The sequence below is a fragment of the Rhinoderma darwinii genome, chromosome 5 (genome assembly GCF_050947455.1).
Source record: "Rhinoderma darwinii isolate aRhiDar2 chromosome 5, aRhiDar2.hap1, whole genome shotgun sequence".
NCBI classification, from domain to species: Eukaryota; Metazoa; Chordata; class Amphibia; order Anura; family Rhinodermatidae; genus Rhinoderma; species Rhinoderma darwinii.
This window is the reverse complement of record NC_134691.1, coordinates 71772227-71787143: the sequence shown is the minus strand read 5'-3', so window position 1 is coordinate 71787143 and position 14917 is coordinate 71772227. Positions and strand designations below refer to the sequence as shown.

General features: G+C 40.5%; 1 protein-coding gene across 2 annotated transcripts in view; it reads left to right on the top strand.

The window, feature by feature from the left end:
• The window catches only part of ARFGEF1 (ARF guanine nucleotide exchange factor 1), a 152861-nt gene that overhangs the window by 98807 nt on the left and 39137 nt on the right, over positions 1-14917 (top strand). For both annotated transcript variants that reach the window (XM_075826125.1, XM_075826124.1), the window contains exons 10-20: positions 713-947; positions 1778-1877; positions 1991-2130; positions 3813-3921; positions 6083-6284; positions 7344-7455; positions 9352-9557; positions 11173-11257; positions 12264-12435; positions 13256-13407; positions 13535-13663. In XM_075826125.1, the coding sequence (XP_075682240.1) occupies positions 713-947; positions 1778-1877; positions 1991-2130; positions 3813-3921; positions 6083-6284; positions 7344-7455; positions 9352-9557; positions 11173-11257; positions 12264-12435; positions 13256-13407; positions 13535-13663 (1642 nt within the window). The remainder of the gene's footprint in view (positions 1-712; positions 948-1777; positions 1878-1990; positions 2131-3812; positions 3922-6082; positions 6285-7343; positions 7456-9351; positions 9558-11172; positions 11258-12263; positions 12436-13255; positions 13408-13534; positions 13664-14917) is intronic.

Sequence of the window (14917 nt, the reverse complement as noted above, 5' to 3'; positions counted from 1 at the left end):
GGATAGCATAGAAAACTGCTATCAATAATGTAGAATAAATTGCTGTTTACAAATATCAGTTAAGGACCTAGCTGAATATTGCAGCTACATATGATGCAGTATAATGAGCGGTTGTTATATACTAATATAATATGATATTTCTACACACTATATTATTATATACACTGATCTCTGATCTGCAATGACCTTAACACCAGAGACAGGTGAAGTGAAAAGCACTGATCATCTTGTTACAATGGCGCCTGTCAAGTGGTGGAATGTATTAGGCAGCAAGTGAACCGCCAGAGCATCTCCAAACAACAGGTCTTGGACATTTCGGTGGTTAGTACCTACTAAGTGGTGCAAGGAATGACAACTGGTGACTCGGTGACAGGGTCATGGGTGTGCAAGATTCCCCCCATCTCAATCCGATCCAACATCTGTGGGATGTGCTGGAAAAACAAGTCCGATCTGTGGAGGCCCCGCCTCTTAACTTACAGGACTTAAAGGAACCTTTTGGTGCCAGATACCACAGGACACCTTCAGAGGTCTTGGGAACTCCATCCCTCAAAGGGCCAGAGTTTTTTTTTTGTGAGAGGGAACTACATATTATTAGGCAGGTGGTTATAATGTTTTGGCTGATCAGTGTATACTTCCATTGTTTTGACTGTGCAGTGTTTATTCCTCATGGGACATAGATATAACTAGAGTTTTAATTATTTTTTCTGCCTAGATCCCACGAGTTGCGCTCTAAGGTATTATCATTGCAGCTGCTCTTGTCAATCCTACAGAATGCAGGCCCTATCTTCAAGACCAATGAGATGTTCATCAATGCAATCAAGCAGTACCTCTGCGTTGCGCTGTCTAAAAATGGTGTATCTTCCGTCCCTGAAGTCTTTGAGCTTTCTCTTTCTATCTTCTTGACACTCTTATCAAACTTCAAATTACACTTGAAGATGCAGATTGAGGTATGTTTTGTGTCAATGGTGTTCATTTTGTGAAAAATTTATAATCTTTAAGGGTATGTGCACACACACTAATTACGTCCGTAATTGACGGACGTATTTCGGCCGCAAGTCCCGGACCGAACACGGTGCAGGGAGCCGGGCTCCTAGCATCATAGTTATATACGATGCTAGGAGTCCCTGCCTCTCTGCAGGACAACTGTCCCGTACTGTAATCATGTTTTCAGTACGGGACAGCAGTTCCACGGAGAGGCAGGGACTCCTAGCATCGTACATAACTACGATGCTAGGAGCCCTGCACCGTGTTCGGTCCACTACTTGCGGCCGAAATACGTCCGTCAATTACGGACGTAAATAGTGTGTGTGCACATACCCTAAAGGTGTTGTGTAATCACAGACATTTCTATAAGATAATTCCCTGTAGTTAGCCAACAGGGCGTGAACTACACTTATTCTCCCGAGGTGGAGCCAGCTTCACAGCCTCTTGACACTATCCACAGGATATGCCATAAATGTCTGATAGACGCGGGTCCCAACTCTGGACCCGTATCTTTATCGAGGACGCTGGTCATATGACCCCCCGGTTTTGCCTGGTGTCGTGTAACCCCCATTCTCAATATGGGTGCAGGTCCCAGAGTTGGGACCCGTATCTATCAATACGGCAATAACCCTTTAAGACCAGCATAGAGCACTGTCGGTTTTAGGTCTGTTCTGTATGTGGCGACACTTTTGCATTAAAATGATCGCACATCATGGGGTTGGCACACAAGTATGAGAAATAAATCCAGATTACATTATATTTTCTGTCTCACTGCATCTATTTTCTCTCTCAGGTTTTCTTCAAAGAAATATTCCTTTATATTCTGGAAACCTCAACCAGTTCATTTGATCACAAGTGGATGGTTATTCAGACTTTGACAAGAATTTGTGCAGGTATGAAATAATGGTTTATCCTTCCCCCACCGTCTTTTTCTGCCATAGGCAAATCTGATAAGTGTATGGTGACTGATTGTGATTGAATCTGCTCTGCACCATGTCTCCTACAGATGCACAAAGTGTGGTGGATATTTATGTCAATTACGACTGTGACTTGAACGCAGCAAACATCTTTGAAAGATTGGTTAATGATCTCTCAAAGATTGCTCAAGGAAGAGGCAGTCAAGAACTTGGCATGTCAAATGTTCAGGTATGTAATTATTGGTTAATGTATCATTTTCCCCACACTTGACGTTTTTAGGCCAAACTCTTCAATCGAAATATTTCTGTTAATTTTCCATTTTTTTGTTTGGATGTCTGCAGAACATTTTAATGTAGTTCTACAATTTATGTCTAGGTCAGTTACGGCAAATTGTAGTCCGACACATTTATTGTAATTTGTATATCCCAGGGAAAGTTATATACAATAGGGAAAATATGTTTAACCATAGTCAACCATAATCGCTTCCCACTAGTTGAATCTGATTCAGGGGTGGCTGGAGTTATTGGGTGAGTTTATATGGCTAAAAGGTTATAATGCAAATCATGTGTATCTTTATGATTAAGGCTTGGGCTAGGCGGCAACTTTGGCCACTCACAGGTCGCGCAGCCAAGGGCCGCTGTGTGCCCCTGTGTGGAGCGCATGTAACAATAGTCAATGTGGCCACTGGTTGCAATGGCCATGACCGTCGCAAGAATGCCAAACCTGCTGGAATTCTTGTGATTGTCCGGTCACGATTTCGGCAACCTAAGGGTCGCAAAGCGGCTACATTGACTATCGTAACGTGATGCACGCAAGGGGACACCGCGATCTTTTGTGTTGCGGCCAGAGTAGCCTTGTAGCCATAGCCTTATACACAAAATAATAACATGAAGTAAGATTCGGCTGATATAAGGGCATGTTAATAGTGAACTTCACCTTATAGTCAGATTTTTTCATGGGGACATGTTCAAAGATAACATTGGTGGGGTCCGACAGCAGAGGCACTTACCAGTTCAAGGGGGCTGTGGCACACTAAAAGGCTACATTCAGACATGGAGGATTTGTTTTCAGGTTATCGGTGCAGATCTCGCATTGAAAATCTGTAACAAAGAGTACAATGCAAGTGAATGGGGTTTTATTTTTTTTCAGAAAAAATATATTTTTTTATTTTAAAAACATACTACAAATTTCTTGTGGATTTTTGAAAAGGATGAAATCTGTGGCACCCTCATGCAGATTTTGCCAAACATTTGCTGCAAATATCTGCCTCATGTGAACATACCCTAAAGATTGTGTGCCTCTTCAGCTCAGAAATCACTTGGAATCACTGAAACTACATTTGTGATCGAACACCATTAAAAACAAACTGAGTATCAAAGTGATTCCTGATTGCCACTCCAGGACGTCTCTTATTCCCCTCACAGTCACACATTTTAAAGGAGGGAGGGGAGAAGCGGAGCAGAAATGATCCAGGTCCATACTGGTGGAACGCAGTGGTCCTTACTGCTTGTCTATACGCTGACAACATCATTCTATGGGAAGGATTGCATGTATATAACTATAGCATTATATGTAAGGATGAATGCGATGGCGCCTTGTGCAGTAAAAAAGGAAAATGGTCACAATGCTTATATCTTTAACTGAAATGTATTAGAAAAAAAAAAGTGATAAAAAAACCCTACAAATTGTGACAGATTGCCTTTAAGTGGGTAGAAATCTAGACGGTTGTTTCAGCATGCGCCTTTACTTACTGTACATGATATCAGACCGTGTCAATGAAGGCTTGAAGGGAGGTTAATGGAAAGGCAGAGTGTTTTCTGTAGATGAAATTGATGGTAATGTGCATTTATTTTTTTGCGGCGTGGATGTGTTTTTACTACTTGTAATGTGTATTTTCTTTTTTCATAAAGGAATTAAGTCTGAGGAAGAAAGGCTTGGAATGTTTGGTTTCTATTTTAAAATGTATGGTGGAGTGGAGTAAAGACTTGTATGTGAATCCAAACTCCCAGTCAACGCTTGGTAAGGATAAGTACAAACTGGAAATAATCCGGTAGAATGGTTTATAGTAATTACAACAATATAGTAAAATACCTGTAATATAGGTTTACTGGGTGCCGGGTTATCGAATGTTCTGAATTCTTAAACTGTCCACAAAGGTAACTAAAATGTATCCGTGAGAGTAGAGAACCTCCAGGAAGACAGGCCAAACTAAAATACTTAAATATAAATTATGCCCCTAACTTTACTTGTTAGGGCATTTTTACAGGGGCAGATGATCAAACATTTTTATGCGCCCAATACAAAACCATCATTTGTCAGCAGCACTTCTCCCCATGTAAGTGGTTGCGCTGCCAACAAGATGCAAACCATATTGGACGGAATAATGGTCTGAACGATCATTTGTCCCCACTTTCAAGTTCATTGCTCCATGTAAATGAAGGTAAACGAGCGTGATTGACATGTTGTTATCGTTGATCAGCAGCCGTTACTGGCAGAAAGTCTACCTATCTAAAAGGGCCCTAATTCAGGGACGCTGGACGGCCAGATAAAAGGCATTGTACTATATATTTCTGGAGAAAAAACATTTGTGTTTAAATTTAGTTTTAGAAATCGAAATACAAGCAAACCTGCTGTTTATGTGGCTGCAACTATCAAATAATTAACTGCCAAGGACATACGTAGAATGGTATAAAATATAAGGACTGGATCACATCTGCATTTGGTATTTCCGTTGCTTTGCTTAGTCACAGGAAGGTTCGGATCCGTTGCATAACGGACACCATCGGCACCCGCCAAAACTGATTTGACTTTAATGGGTTCCATCAGGTTTCCTCCATGGTGTCCATCTTTTTACCGGAGAAAATAGCGCAATGTGCTGCGCTATTTTGTCTGAGATTTTTTACCATATCTGCGACAGAGGCCATTAACAGAGCCTCCAATGCCTTTGAACGAGGCCTTAGGATCTTGGTATCGTATTAAAGCTCATACTCTTAGAGCCTGTTCGTATCTGCGTTGGAGGTTCCGTTAGGGGCCTCTGTCACAGATCTGGCCCAAAATACCGGAAACAATAGTGCAACATTCTGCGCTATTGTCTCCGGTAAAACGAAGAACACCATGACGGAAACCCGACGGGACCTATTAAAGTGAATGGGATCCGATGTATGCCGAAAGTGTCTGTCATGCAATGGAACCGGCGCTTACGGTATTTTAGTTGTTCTGCTCCTCTGATAAGTAGAGCAACGGAAGCACCAACGCAGAAGTGAGCAGGCCCTTAGCTGTCTAGTGATATGAGGCTCCAAGCTTTGGGGCAGTTTTCAGGAAGCAACACTCGTTTGCAATCATGGAGCAGGAGGAAAAGTTTTACTTACTGCCTTTGTCACATTACTGGAGAGGATATGTCATGGGGGAAACTTTTATTTTTGCTTTTCCTGCTATAGAAGTGAGAAGATGAACAGTTGCACATCTTATCGCCCCCTGCGCCTAAACAGGACATTCTTCCACTCTGGGATTCAGATGTTTTCTGGCATTAGGATCGCAGAGATTTTTGGTCCCTTCAGTTCTGGTTATTAAGATATATGCTTGTAGACACAGTCATAAGTGGCATGTATGAGCTCTACACATCCTGAGCTTTTGTTTTTAGGAGGTGTGGTGCATCTCAGGCTCTTCTTGGCTCAGACTTTTAGCTACTTTTAGGACTTTTTCTGCATATTTTGCACATCACTACAAAATTGCATGACCGTGCCCATGAGTGTAAAGTACTGGGTGGCATTTTTACAATGTGCCAGGTGTCTAATTTAATCAAATATATTGGTATGGGGGTAGAATATATATATTTTTGTATTTTATAATTCAGGTCTCGGCGGCGAAAGGTTTAAAAACAAAACAAAAAAAACTGAGAACAAAATATGTCATGTCCAATGTGTGGGAACCCCCTTGCCTTGCCCCCTTCACAATTTTATTGCCTTCCGTTATTTTTTATTAATCCTTTCCATTAAAATTATGGATCAGAGAAGGGTGCAGGTTCAATGTTCATAGGTGCTTAAATAGTTTTCTTTTATACAGTATTATGTAAAACAATGCCAATGTGTGAATTCCATGATAGTGGCATTCAGTACTAATATTTGTCTATGTTCTCTCCATGTGCTTTAAATATTGTTTTTTCATCGCCATCATGCAACAGGTCAGGAGAAACCCATCGAGCAAGAGACTAATGAGACAAAACATCCAGAGACCATCAATCGATATGGAAGCCTGAACTCTCTGGATTCTACCACATCTTCAGGCATTGGCAGCTACAGCACACAGATGTCTGGCACAGATAACCCTGAGCAGTTTGAAGTCTTGAAACAACAAAAAGAAATCATAGAGCAAGGGATAGATTTGTAAGTCACACTGACTGATCATGATATTGTTGCAGTTTTATTCCATTTTCGGCTGTGACTTTTAAAGGTGCATTCCTTTATAACATATTATCATCTTTCCACTGGATAGGTGAGAACCGTTAGATCGGTGGAGGTCCGACTGCTATGGCAGTGACTGAAATTTCAGAGCAATTGTGCTCAGCATTTTCCGTCGGTGTCATAGAGTTTGGATGTAGTGTCAGCACACATGCGACTGGGAGGAACAGGGAACACGTGACCCCCGTTCTGTCGATCACTGGTGTATCGTACATTTGCATTCCTCCACCGTGTGTGTTGCTAAGGGTCCTTTTACATTGCCTGACATGGGCCATGAAAACAAGCACCGACAACTCGATTGGCGCTCGTGTGTTCCTTTCACAAGGATCAATGATTGGTTATGTATGAGGACAAGCGATCATTCCTACGTTCGTTCACCCCCATTCGGCTGATCATTGCCCTGTGTAAACAGGGCAACAATCGGGAACAGGCGTTTATATGAACACTTGTTTGCCGATAATTGGCCTGTGTAAAAGGACCTTAAATTCTAGACCATTCTAACGAATTTCTGTTTGATCTTTGGAAGTCTGTTAATCATCAAATTTGTACAGATAGACATTAGATGTCTCAACTCGGAATGACACAAATTTACTTTAAAAAAAAAAAATAGAGGCCTGTATGTAATTTTTAGTTTGATAGTAGTCTGTTACTCAGCAAGAAGATGTTACGGCTCAGACAAACATGGACTAAAAGCCTTGCAATGATTGATGTCTTTGATGGCTAGAAAGAGGCACTCGATTTAATGCCATCTAGCTGAGTGCACCAGCATATACTACTTCAGGCAGACTCTGTAGCTAAAATAAAAAGGTTTCTCTTGATCTTAACATTCTGTCTTCTTTAAATTGTGTTACAGGATCTTTAAGGTTCAGACACATTGACTTACTATTTTAGTCTCAAAATGGTTCAGCTCAATCTTTGAAGTTGAAATTTGTTATTCATTGTATGTATGTATGTAAGTTTTTTTCCTTTTTTATTCTTTGTCAGATTTAACAAAAAACCAAAAAGAGGAATCCAATATTTGCAAGAGCAAGGGATGCTGGGTAATACCCCAGAAGATATAGCCCAGTTCCTGCATCAAGAGGAGCGTTTAGATTCTGTAAGAATTTCCTTGTTTTGGAGATGGTTCTAAATATTTTGCTAGAGTCTTGCTAAACTGAACTGCGTTTTTAGTTATTCCACTAGGAACATTACAATTGCTTTCACATGTACATCTCAGGGGAAGGAAGGAATAACTTGTCTATCATGGTAATCCTCCCAACACTGACTTGATGCTCCCTGTGGCATCCCAGGGACGTGTTGATATGGGGGTGTAGTGTCACATCGAGCTATTTAAGGAATAGCAGGACGAACCCAGTGAAGCAAGAGCACCAGGCGGACCCGGATGGTGCCCAGGATAGACAAGTTATTCCACCCCATTCCTATGGTTCTGGAACCTTGTTTCAAATATTGCGGTTTTATTTTTTTCCATTCGTGTCAAGAAGTGAAAAAACGCAATTTGTACACCAGAAATTCATGCTGGATAGAGCTTATTACAAATTACATTTTTTTTTTTATCCAACATCCTGAAGTATGTGTTGACTTTGTCTGCAGTGTGTGAATGGGATTAAAATAAAATTCCATTAACTTGATTTAAAGGTATTTTTTCAGCACAGATTTTCAGATTGGAAAGATGTGGCAAGTGTGTGAGGATTCCGCCAATATAAAAAGAAATTAAATAAGTTAATAAAAATTAAGTTTTATTTATATATATATATATATATATATATATATATATATATATATATATATATATATATATATATAAATAAACAAATCAATATCTCTGAGGTATCCATGTTGTCTCATTACCAACAGGAAAGGTAGAGTAGAGAAAAAAAAAAAAAAAATGTCGTAGGCTAAGGCTGCTTTATCTCTGGCTGAAACATTCTTCTCTGACTGCAGTGAGACTGGTAAGCCAAACCTTTAGCAAGAACTCACTCCTTTCAGATGTTCCAAGTGATGATGGAGAGCACGGTGGCTTGGTGGTTAGCACTGTTGCCTTGCAGCGCTGGGGTCCTGGGTTAAAATCCAACCAAGGACAACATCTGCATGGAGTTTGTATGGGTTTGCGTGGGTTTCCTCCAGGTACTCCGGTTTCCTCCCACACCCCAAAAACATACTGATAGGGAACCTCGATTGTGAGCCCCAATTGGGACAGTAAGTGTGGACCTTTGTACAGCGCTGCGGAATATGTTGCCTGTTTGCTTTCTTCATTTTTTTTATATTTCAGGTTTATTGTCCTTGTAAGTCTGTGTCTTCCTGATTGCTTTGATTCTTCTCCCTCATTAATGATGCAGCTTCTATCTGGTTGTATTCACATTTTCGGTCAGGTCACTACCTTTCAGAAGACTAGCATCCTCATCTGAAATACTCTATACTGCTGTTATCATTTTAATAATGAATTCTGTTTCCCTCCAGTTTAATTCAGGAGGCAAAAATTTTATATTTAAATGGGTTGTCCACTTTGGACAATACCTTTTTGTTGGAGGGTTCACCCAATTATAAACTCATCACAAGGTTTTGCACCCCCTGGGGCCCTCCAGATTGAGCTGTAGTCTGTGGAAAGAAAGTGGCAGCAAGTGTTCAAATGTCCTGCAGCACCACCGCAGGGAAAATGAAGCATTACACAGTTCTCATTGTAATAAATGGTCTTTGTGTGTAATACATGAACGTGATGGGTGCACTAGAACAAGACACACTACTTGTAGCCATTTTCCACTGTAGCTAATAGCTGAGGATTTTGAACATGGAACATCTCTCCATTAACTCATGATTCCCAAACGGTATTAAAAAATGTAATGTCAAATATTTGCTGACTATTTTACATTAGTGAGTAATGTCTTACAAATGCTGCTAAAGATTTACCTAAATATTTTCTATGTAGATATTTGTGTCTAGCTTTGAAATGGTTTACTGATCTTGGACTTTATTTGGTCCATATTTTATATTACAGACTCAGGCTGGAGAATTCCTAGGCGACCATGATAAATTTAACAAAGAAGTCATGTACGCATATGTGGACCAGCATGATTTTTTGGGGAAGGACTTTGTGTCTGCTCTCAGAATGTTTCTAGAAGGATTCCGCCTTCCTGGTGAAGCCCAAAAAATTGACCGGCTAATGGAGAAGTTTGCTGCTCGATACCTCGAGTGTAATCAGGGGTAAGCTGCACTAGTATCACGATATAATAATGTGATTATCAGGGAACAATCTGGGTCTCCTACCTTATAGGAACGATTTGGTTTCCTTGAGGCGCCTTATTTTATTTTTTTTACTAATTAAATATACAGACTGAAACATTATTTTTTCTAATTGGTTTTCATATTGCTTAAGTTGCTTTAAAGGGCATGCCTCATGAAGACAATCCCTGTCCATACGCCCTATTTGTTGGAGCAGCTCCAGTTCTGGCGGACTCGAGCCATACATGTATTACATGGAGGGCGATTCATCTGATTGGCAGCCATGTAACGCTATATTTCCCCTGCAGCGGCCACTGCAGGGGAAATGTCTGACCAGAGAAAGCTTCCGGATGCTGGCAGCAGATCGTTGTGATGGCTGCAATATGAAGGGGAATGACTCGAAAATGACAACCCCTTTAACACAGCAGCTCCAGAGATTTGCTTTACAGCACCTGGACATAAGAGAACAAAGAATACAACTCATTGACTTATATGGGAGAGCTTCATAATAGAAATGTTAACTTTCATTGTAATCCTGCCATCTAGCGATAATTAGATTACTGCAGACTCTGCCCCCCAATAGCAAAAACTGAAAAAAGACAGGAAATGTCAGACTATTGTACAGTATGTGCTTAGGCTCTGTTCACACTGTGTCTGCAGTACTCGTTTTGCATATGTGCCACAAAAACTCCCGGCGCTTATGGCAAACGTAGCCATAGGCCCCCATTTACCTAGACAAAGGCCAAAAGAGTGTCATTTGTGCTTCCGTCGGGCAGGTATACTTTTTTTTTTTAACTGTATAGAAAGTGCTGTCAACTTTGATTTTCCAGTTGGAGACATTCTGCAAAAAATACTTATACCACTCATTAAATGTTTTTTTTTTTTGTTTGTTTTTTTAACATTAATGCCTATGACAAATTATGCCACTGTATGCCTTTTAATTGAAAGTATACGCCAAAAAAATTCTCCCATAACTCCGGCAGAAGACTCGGATGCAATGTGAACAGAGCCTTAATGGGCAGTATGAAAACAGGAATAATTCAGGATTTATTTTTAATCTAGATCATGTCATGTAGAGGAAGCAGTCACCTAATGTGAAACTATAAATGAAAAGTTCATGTGATAAGGTGATCCTGTTTCTAACCTTAAGGTTTGGTTTGCATTATAAACTGCGTTGTTAAAAGTGTTGCTGTGACAGGATGGGGGGAATGTGATATTTTGTAGTGATGGTGGTACCCACCATTGCTTGACAGACGACAACACAGCCTAGCAGTCATGCAGTGGGATTAAGTACTTGGATGTAGCCAGTAAATACAATACAAGCTGGTTTCCTCTCCAGGACACTAATCTAAAGTGAGATCATATTTTATATGTTTACAGGAACATACACTTTTTTGTGTGACTTTATTGTAATAGACAAAATGAAAATCTTTGCAAAGTAAAATAAAATAGCTTGTATAACCCATGTGACCTGTTGAAAAAGTGTCCTGGTTATCCTGAAATGTTATGTTACAACACTTAGCCTCTTATTTATTCTCCTGTATACTTTTGGGTTCTTGCTGTTTTGTATGTTTTTAATGTCTTTACTCTTCTACAGACAAACCTTGTTTGCTAGTGCAGACACGGCTTATGTTCTGGCATACTCAATCATTATGCTGACAACAGATCTTCATAGCCCTCAGGTATGTTTTATGATAACTGGTTTTTGTTCATTTTTACATAATATTAATAATGTAAATTAGTTCTCCCGATTTCGATGATGTATGAGTATGTTGTAAACATGCCACAGTGCTTACTTTCCTCAATCACAGTGGCACGTGTACATTGTCCAAAATGGCCCCAAATAAATACTGTATGCCTTCAGTTATAAAAAGTAGACTAAAAAACAGAATGTATTATCATGACAAGTCTCTCTAAATTAGTTAAAGGGATTTTTTTTTTTTTTACAGCCCCACTAATAGATACGTATGGCACATACTCCCCTATCAAATCCCTTACCACTCCTGTGCCAGCTGTTCCATTGTGCTCCACCAGTCTTTGTTTACTTGACCACAGCAATGAATGTTGTACTTGACGTCACCATTGCCGTCAGTGATTGGCTGTCACAATCGTGACTCAAGTACAACGCAGAATCGCAGATGGCAAGCAAACAAAGATGGACAGGGGACCACAGAACATTAATTGTGCTAATGGCTGGGGTTTTGAAAAGTGAGCAGGAAGCCAGATGAGATGCAAAATTTCTCTTGTCCTGTGATGGTCACATGGCTCAACCTTAAAGAGCACCTGTCACTAGCTCCTACAAAGTGAGTTATTAGACTCACGTAATTGCCACTGTGAGTCCAGCGGTGTTTGTTCCTTACTTCTGCGTCCCCTGTTGCTAAGATATTGCCCCCTCTTCATTTATTAAACAATATGTAAATGAACCACTGGCTAGCCAAGTGGGTTTGGCCGCCAGAGATTTTTTAATGGGCGGAGCTAGCAGAGAGCCTCTGATGCTGACCTATCAGCGTGAGGCTGTTTTCTCTGGACACTCCTAGGTCAACTATAGAGGGTTTTTCATTGGTGTACTTACAGTATGTCTTCTGTACTCCTTTAGTAATAGAGCATGGATCCTATCCTGGAGCTAAATAAATATTGTAGAAATGCATTCTCATCATACTGCACATTCTGCCCTTTTGTGTCACTTAGGTGAAGAACAAGATGACAAAAGAACAGTATATCAAAATGAATCGAGGTATTAATGACAGCAAGGATCTTCCTGAAGAGTATCTATCTGCTATCTACAATGAGATTGCAGGAAAGAAAATTTCCATGAAGGAAACAAAGGAGCATGCAATCCCTACCAAATCCTCAAAGCCAAGTGAGTGGAAAGAAACATGTTCTCAGGACCATAAGCTCACAAGGTCTACAGCCGTCCCAGTATTCTCTTAAGCACGGATGTTCATACATGCAGTTTTTGGCCTAGAAATGTCTGTGATTGTGATACTGTAAAATATTAGTGGACACAAGGATACACCAGTAAATTTTATTTTTGGTGAGATATCTAGATACATGCGAGATGATCATATTGGTAAAGTGTGATCTCGGACTACCTCTTTCATAATGGATGAGTTTATTGGAGTTCTTAAACCCCTATGGAATCACTCAGAGATTTGATACCAGAAATCACAATAATCCAAGCAAAGGACCATTCAAACCAATGAATTTTTTTAGAATGTTGTTTTAGATTTTCTGTCAAAAATCTCTGGGAAGTTCAAAAGGGATTATGCGCTATTTAGAGCACACATATTCTGGGAGTCTGTGGAGGCTGAAGATCAGACTGCACATATTATTTTGATCATTTCAACTGCTTTGGGCTCCCCTCTATGTTACAGAATGTAGAGACACTCTGTAAGAGCAGTTACGGCTCTGACGAAACCGGCACGTCCATGCTTTTATATTGGCGGCCAATACTTTGAATAGTTGGCATGCAATGCTACATTTGCCCTGCAGCAGTCACCGCTGGGGAAATATGTGGCTGATTGCCACGCCGACTTCTTTTTGAAAAGGGGATGTCTTCATGAGACCCTTCATGAGACAATTTCGTGATAGTATTTAACCCATTTATTGAGTTTTTACATTGTAGTTTGAACTAGTGACAGAGTAGTTGTAAGGTCCAACATTTTCATGCTCATTTTCAGGTGTTGCTAGTGAGAAGCAAAGAAGGTTACTGTATAATTTAGAAATGGAGCAGATGGCAAAGACTGCCAAGGCTTTGATGGAGGCAGTCAGTCACGTCCAGGCCCCCTTCACCAGTGCCACTCAGCTGGAGCATGTCAGACCAATGTTTAAGGTGAGATTTTCTTTTTGCACACAAAGGTATCTTTAGCTGTAGAAAACTGCTCTGAACCTGATAGTGTCGTTCTGGTTTTGGCATGACAAGTCAGCAATAAATGAACCCGTGTTTATTTGCTCTTCAGTTGGCATGGACACCGTTTCTTGCAGCATTCAGTGTGGGCCTACAGGACTGTGATGACACTGAAGTTGCCTCTCTGTGTTTGGAGGGAATCCGCTGTGCAATAAGGATTGCATGTATCTTCACTATCCAGGTAAATGTGCTTGTTGTCTTAACAGTTATGTAAGAGACAAACTTGTTCTCCAGCTTGTAACGAGTGGTTCTTTAATCAATTACAGAGTGATGCAGTTTCAATAGTTTTATTAAAGTAGATTCTCAGGTATAAGTTTATCTGCAGTCGTAACGGAGGTGGAATTTTTTTTCCCGCAGTTGTTCTCTCCATGTTGGGTAGCACTAAAGTGACTGCAGGCCTGTCCTACTGTGATCCTTTTGGTCCCGGCGGGGCTGCCCTCTAGCACCCAGCCTGCCCTGCTATGTATCAAGTAGCACCTGTGTGCACCAGTCACTTTGAAAAGGGGAGCCCACTGGGCCTCTGTAGGTCACGGTGGCCGCTACACCACTACACGTTATGGGCCCTCGACCTCCCTTTTCAGGGATCACTGATCACACTTGAGCACATCGTTCTGGCACAACCTATATCAATAAGGACAGTACAGCTTGTTCTATAAATATATTACGGAGTCAAAGTCCTGTTACTCGGGTGGTATGGTCCTTTTAAGACTTATTAAACAAATGCAGGTACATTGATAACATAACTATTACAACCTTTCACATTTGACATTGCCTTGTAAGATGATTTTTAACAGATGTAGGCTGGCAAATTCTTGCCCTTATCTCCACCAGGTCCAACAGCTCCCACGAAAGCATTTTCAGTTCAAGGAAGCAGGCTAGGGTGGCCTTACTAGGGCACTCATCTCATGGACACTTGCCCTTGGTTACTTCCCTCTACATGAAGGGTAGGGGTTGGGTCAGGTCATTATTCTGTGGCTTGCTAAAAACTGCCTCTTAGGCTTGGCTAACAAGTAGGGTGAAGGGGGATAGAATAAAATATGTCCTATAAGGGATGTCATTAACGGTCAACGTTACCAACTGTGTATAATTTCTTATTAATTTCTTATACATATTAATATTTTTATATACCGTATGTAGTTGAGAGAAAAAAATAAATAAAATTTTGCTTATATTGTATTGCTCATCCATGCTGGTAATCTGTATATACCCAGATAATTGTCTCACAAAGTCAGGTATAACAAACTGTAATTTGCATAATGCAGTTCTTTTTAATTAGATCCGAAGCACAACCATCTAACCTTGTAATCTTAATGTTGGGGATGTTTCTTGTAGCATTGTTATTACTTAATATCTAATGTCTTTCAATTTCCTGTTTATACTGTGAGCAGATTGCATGTACATCAATGCTTGTTCCTCCTTTGGAGGGAGGAGGGGG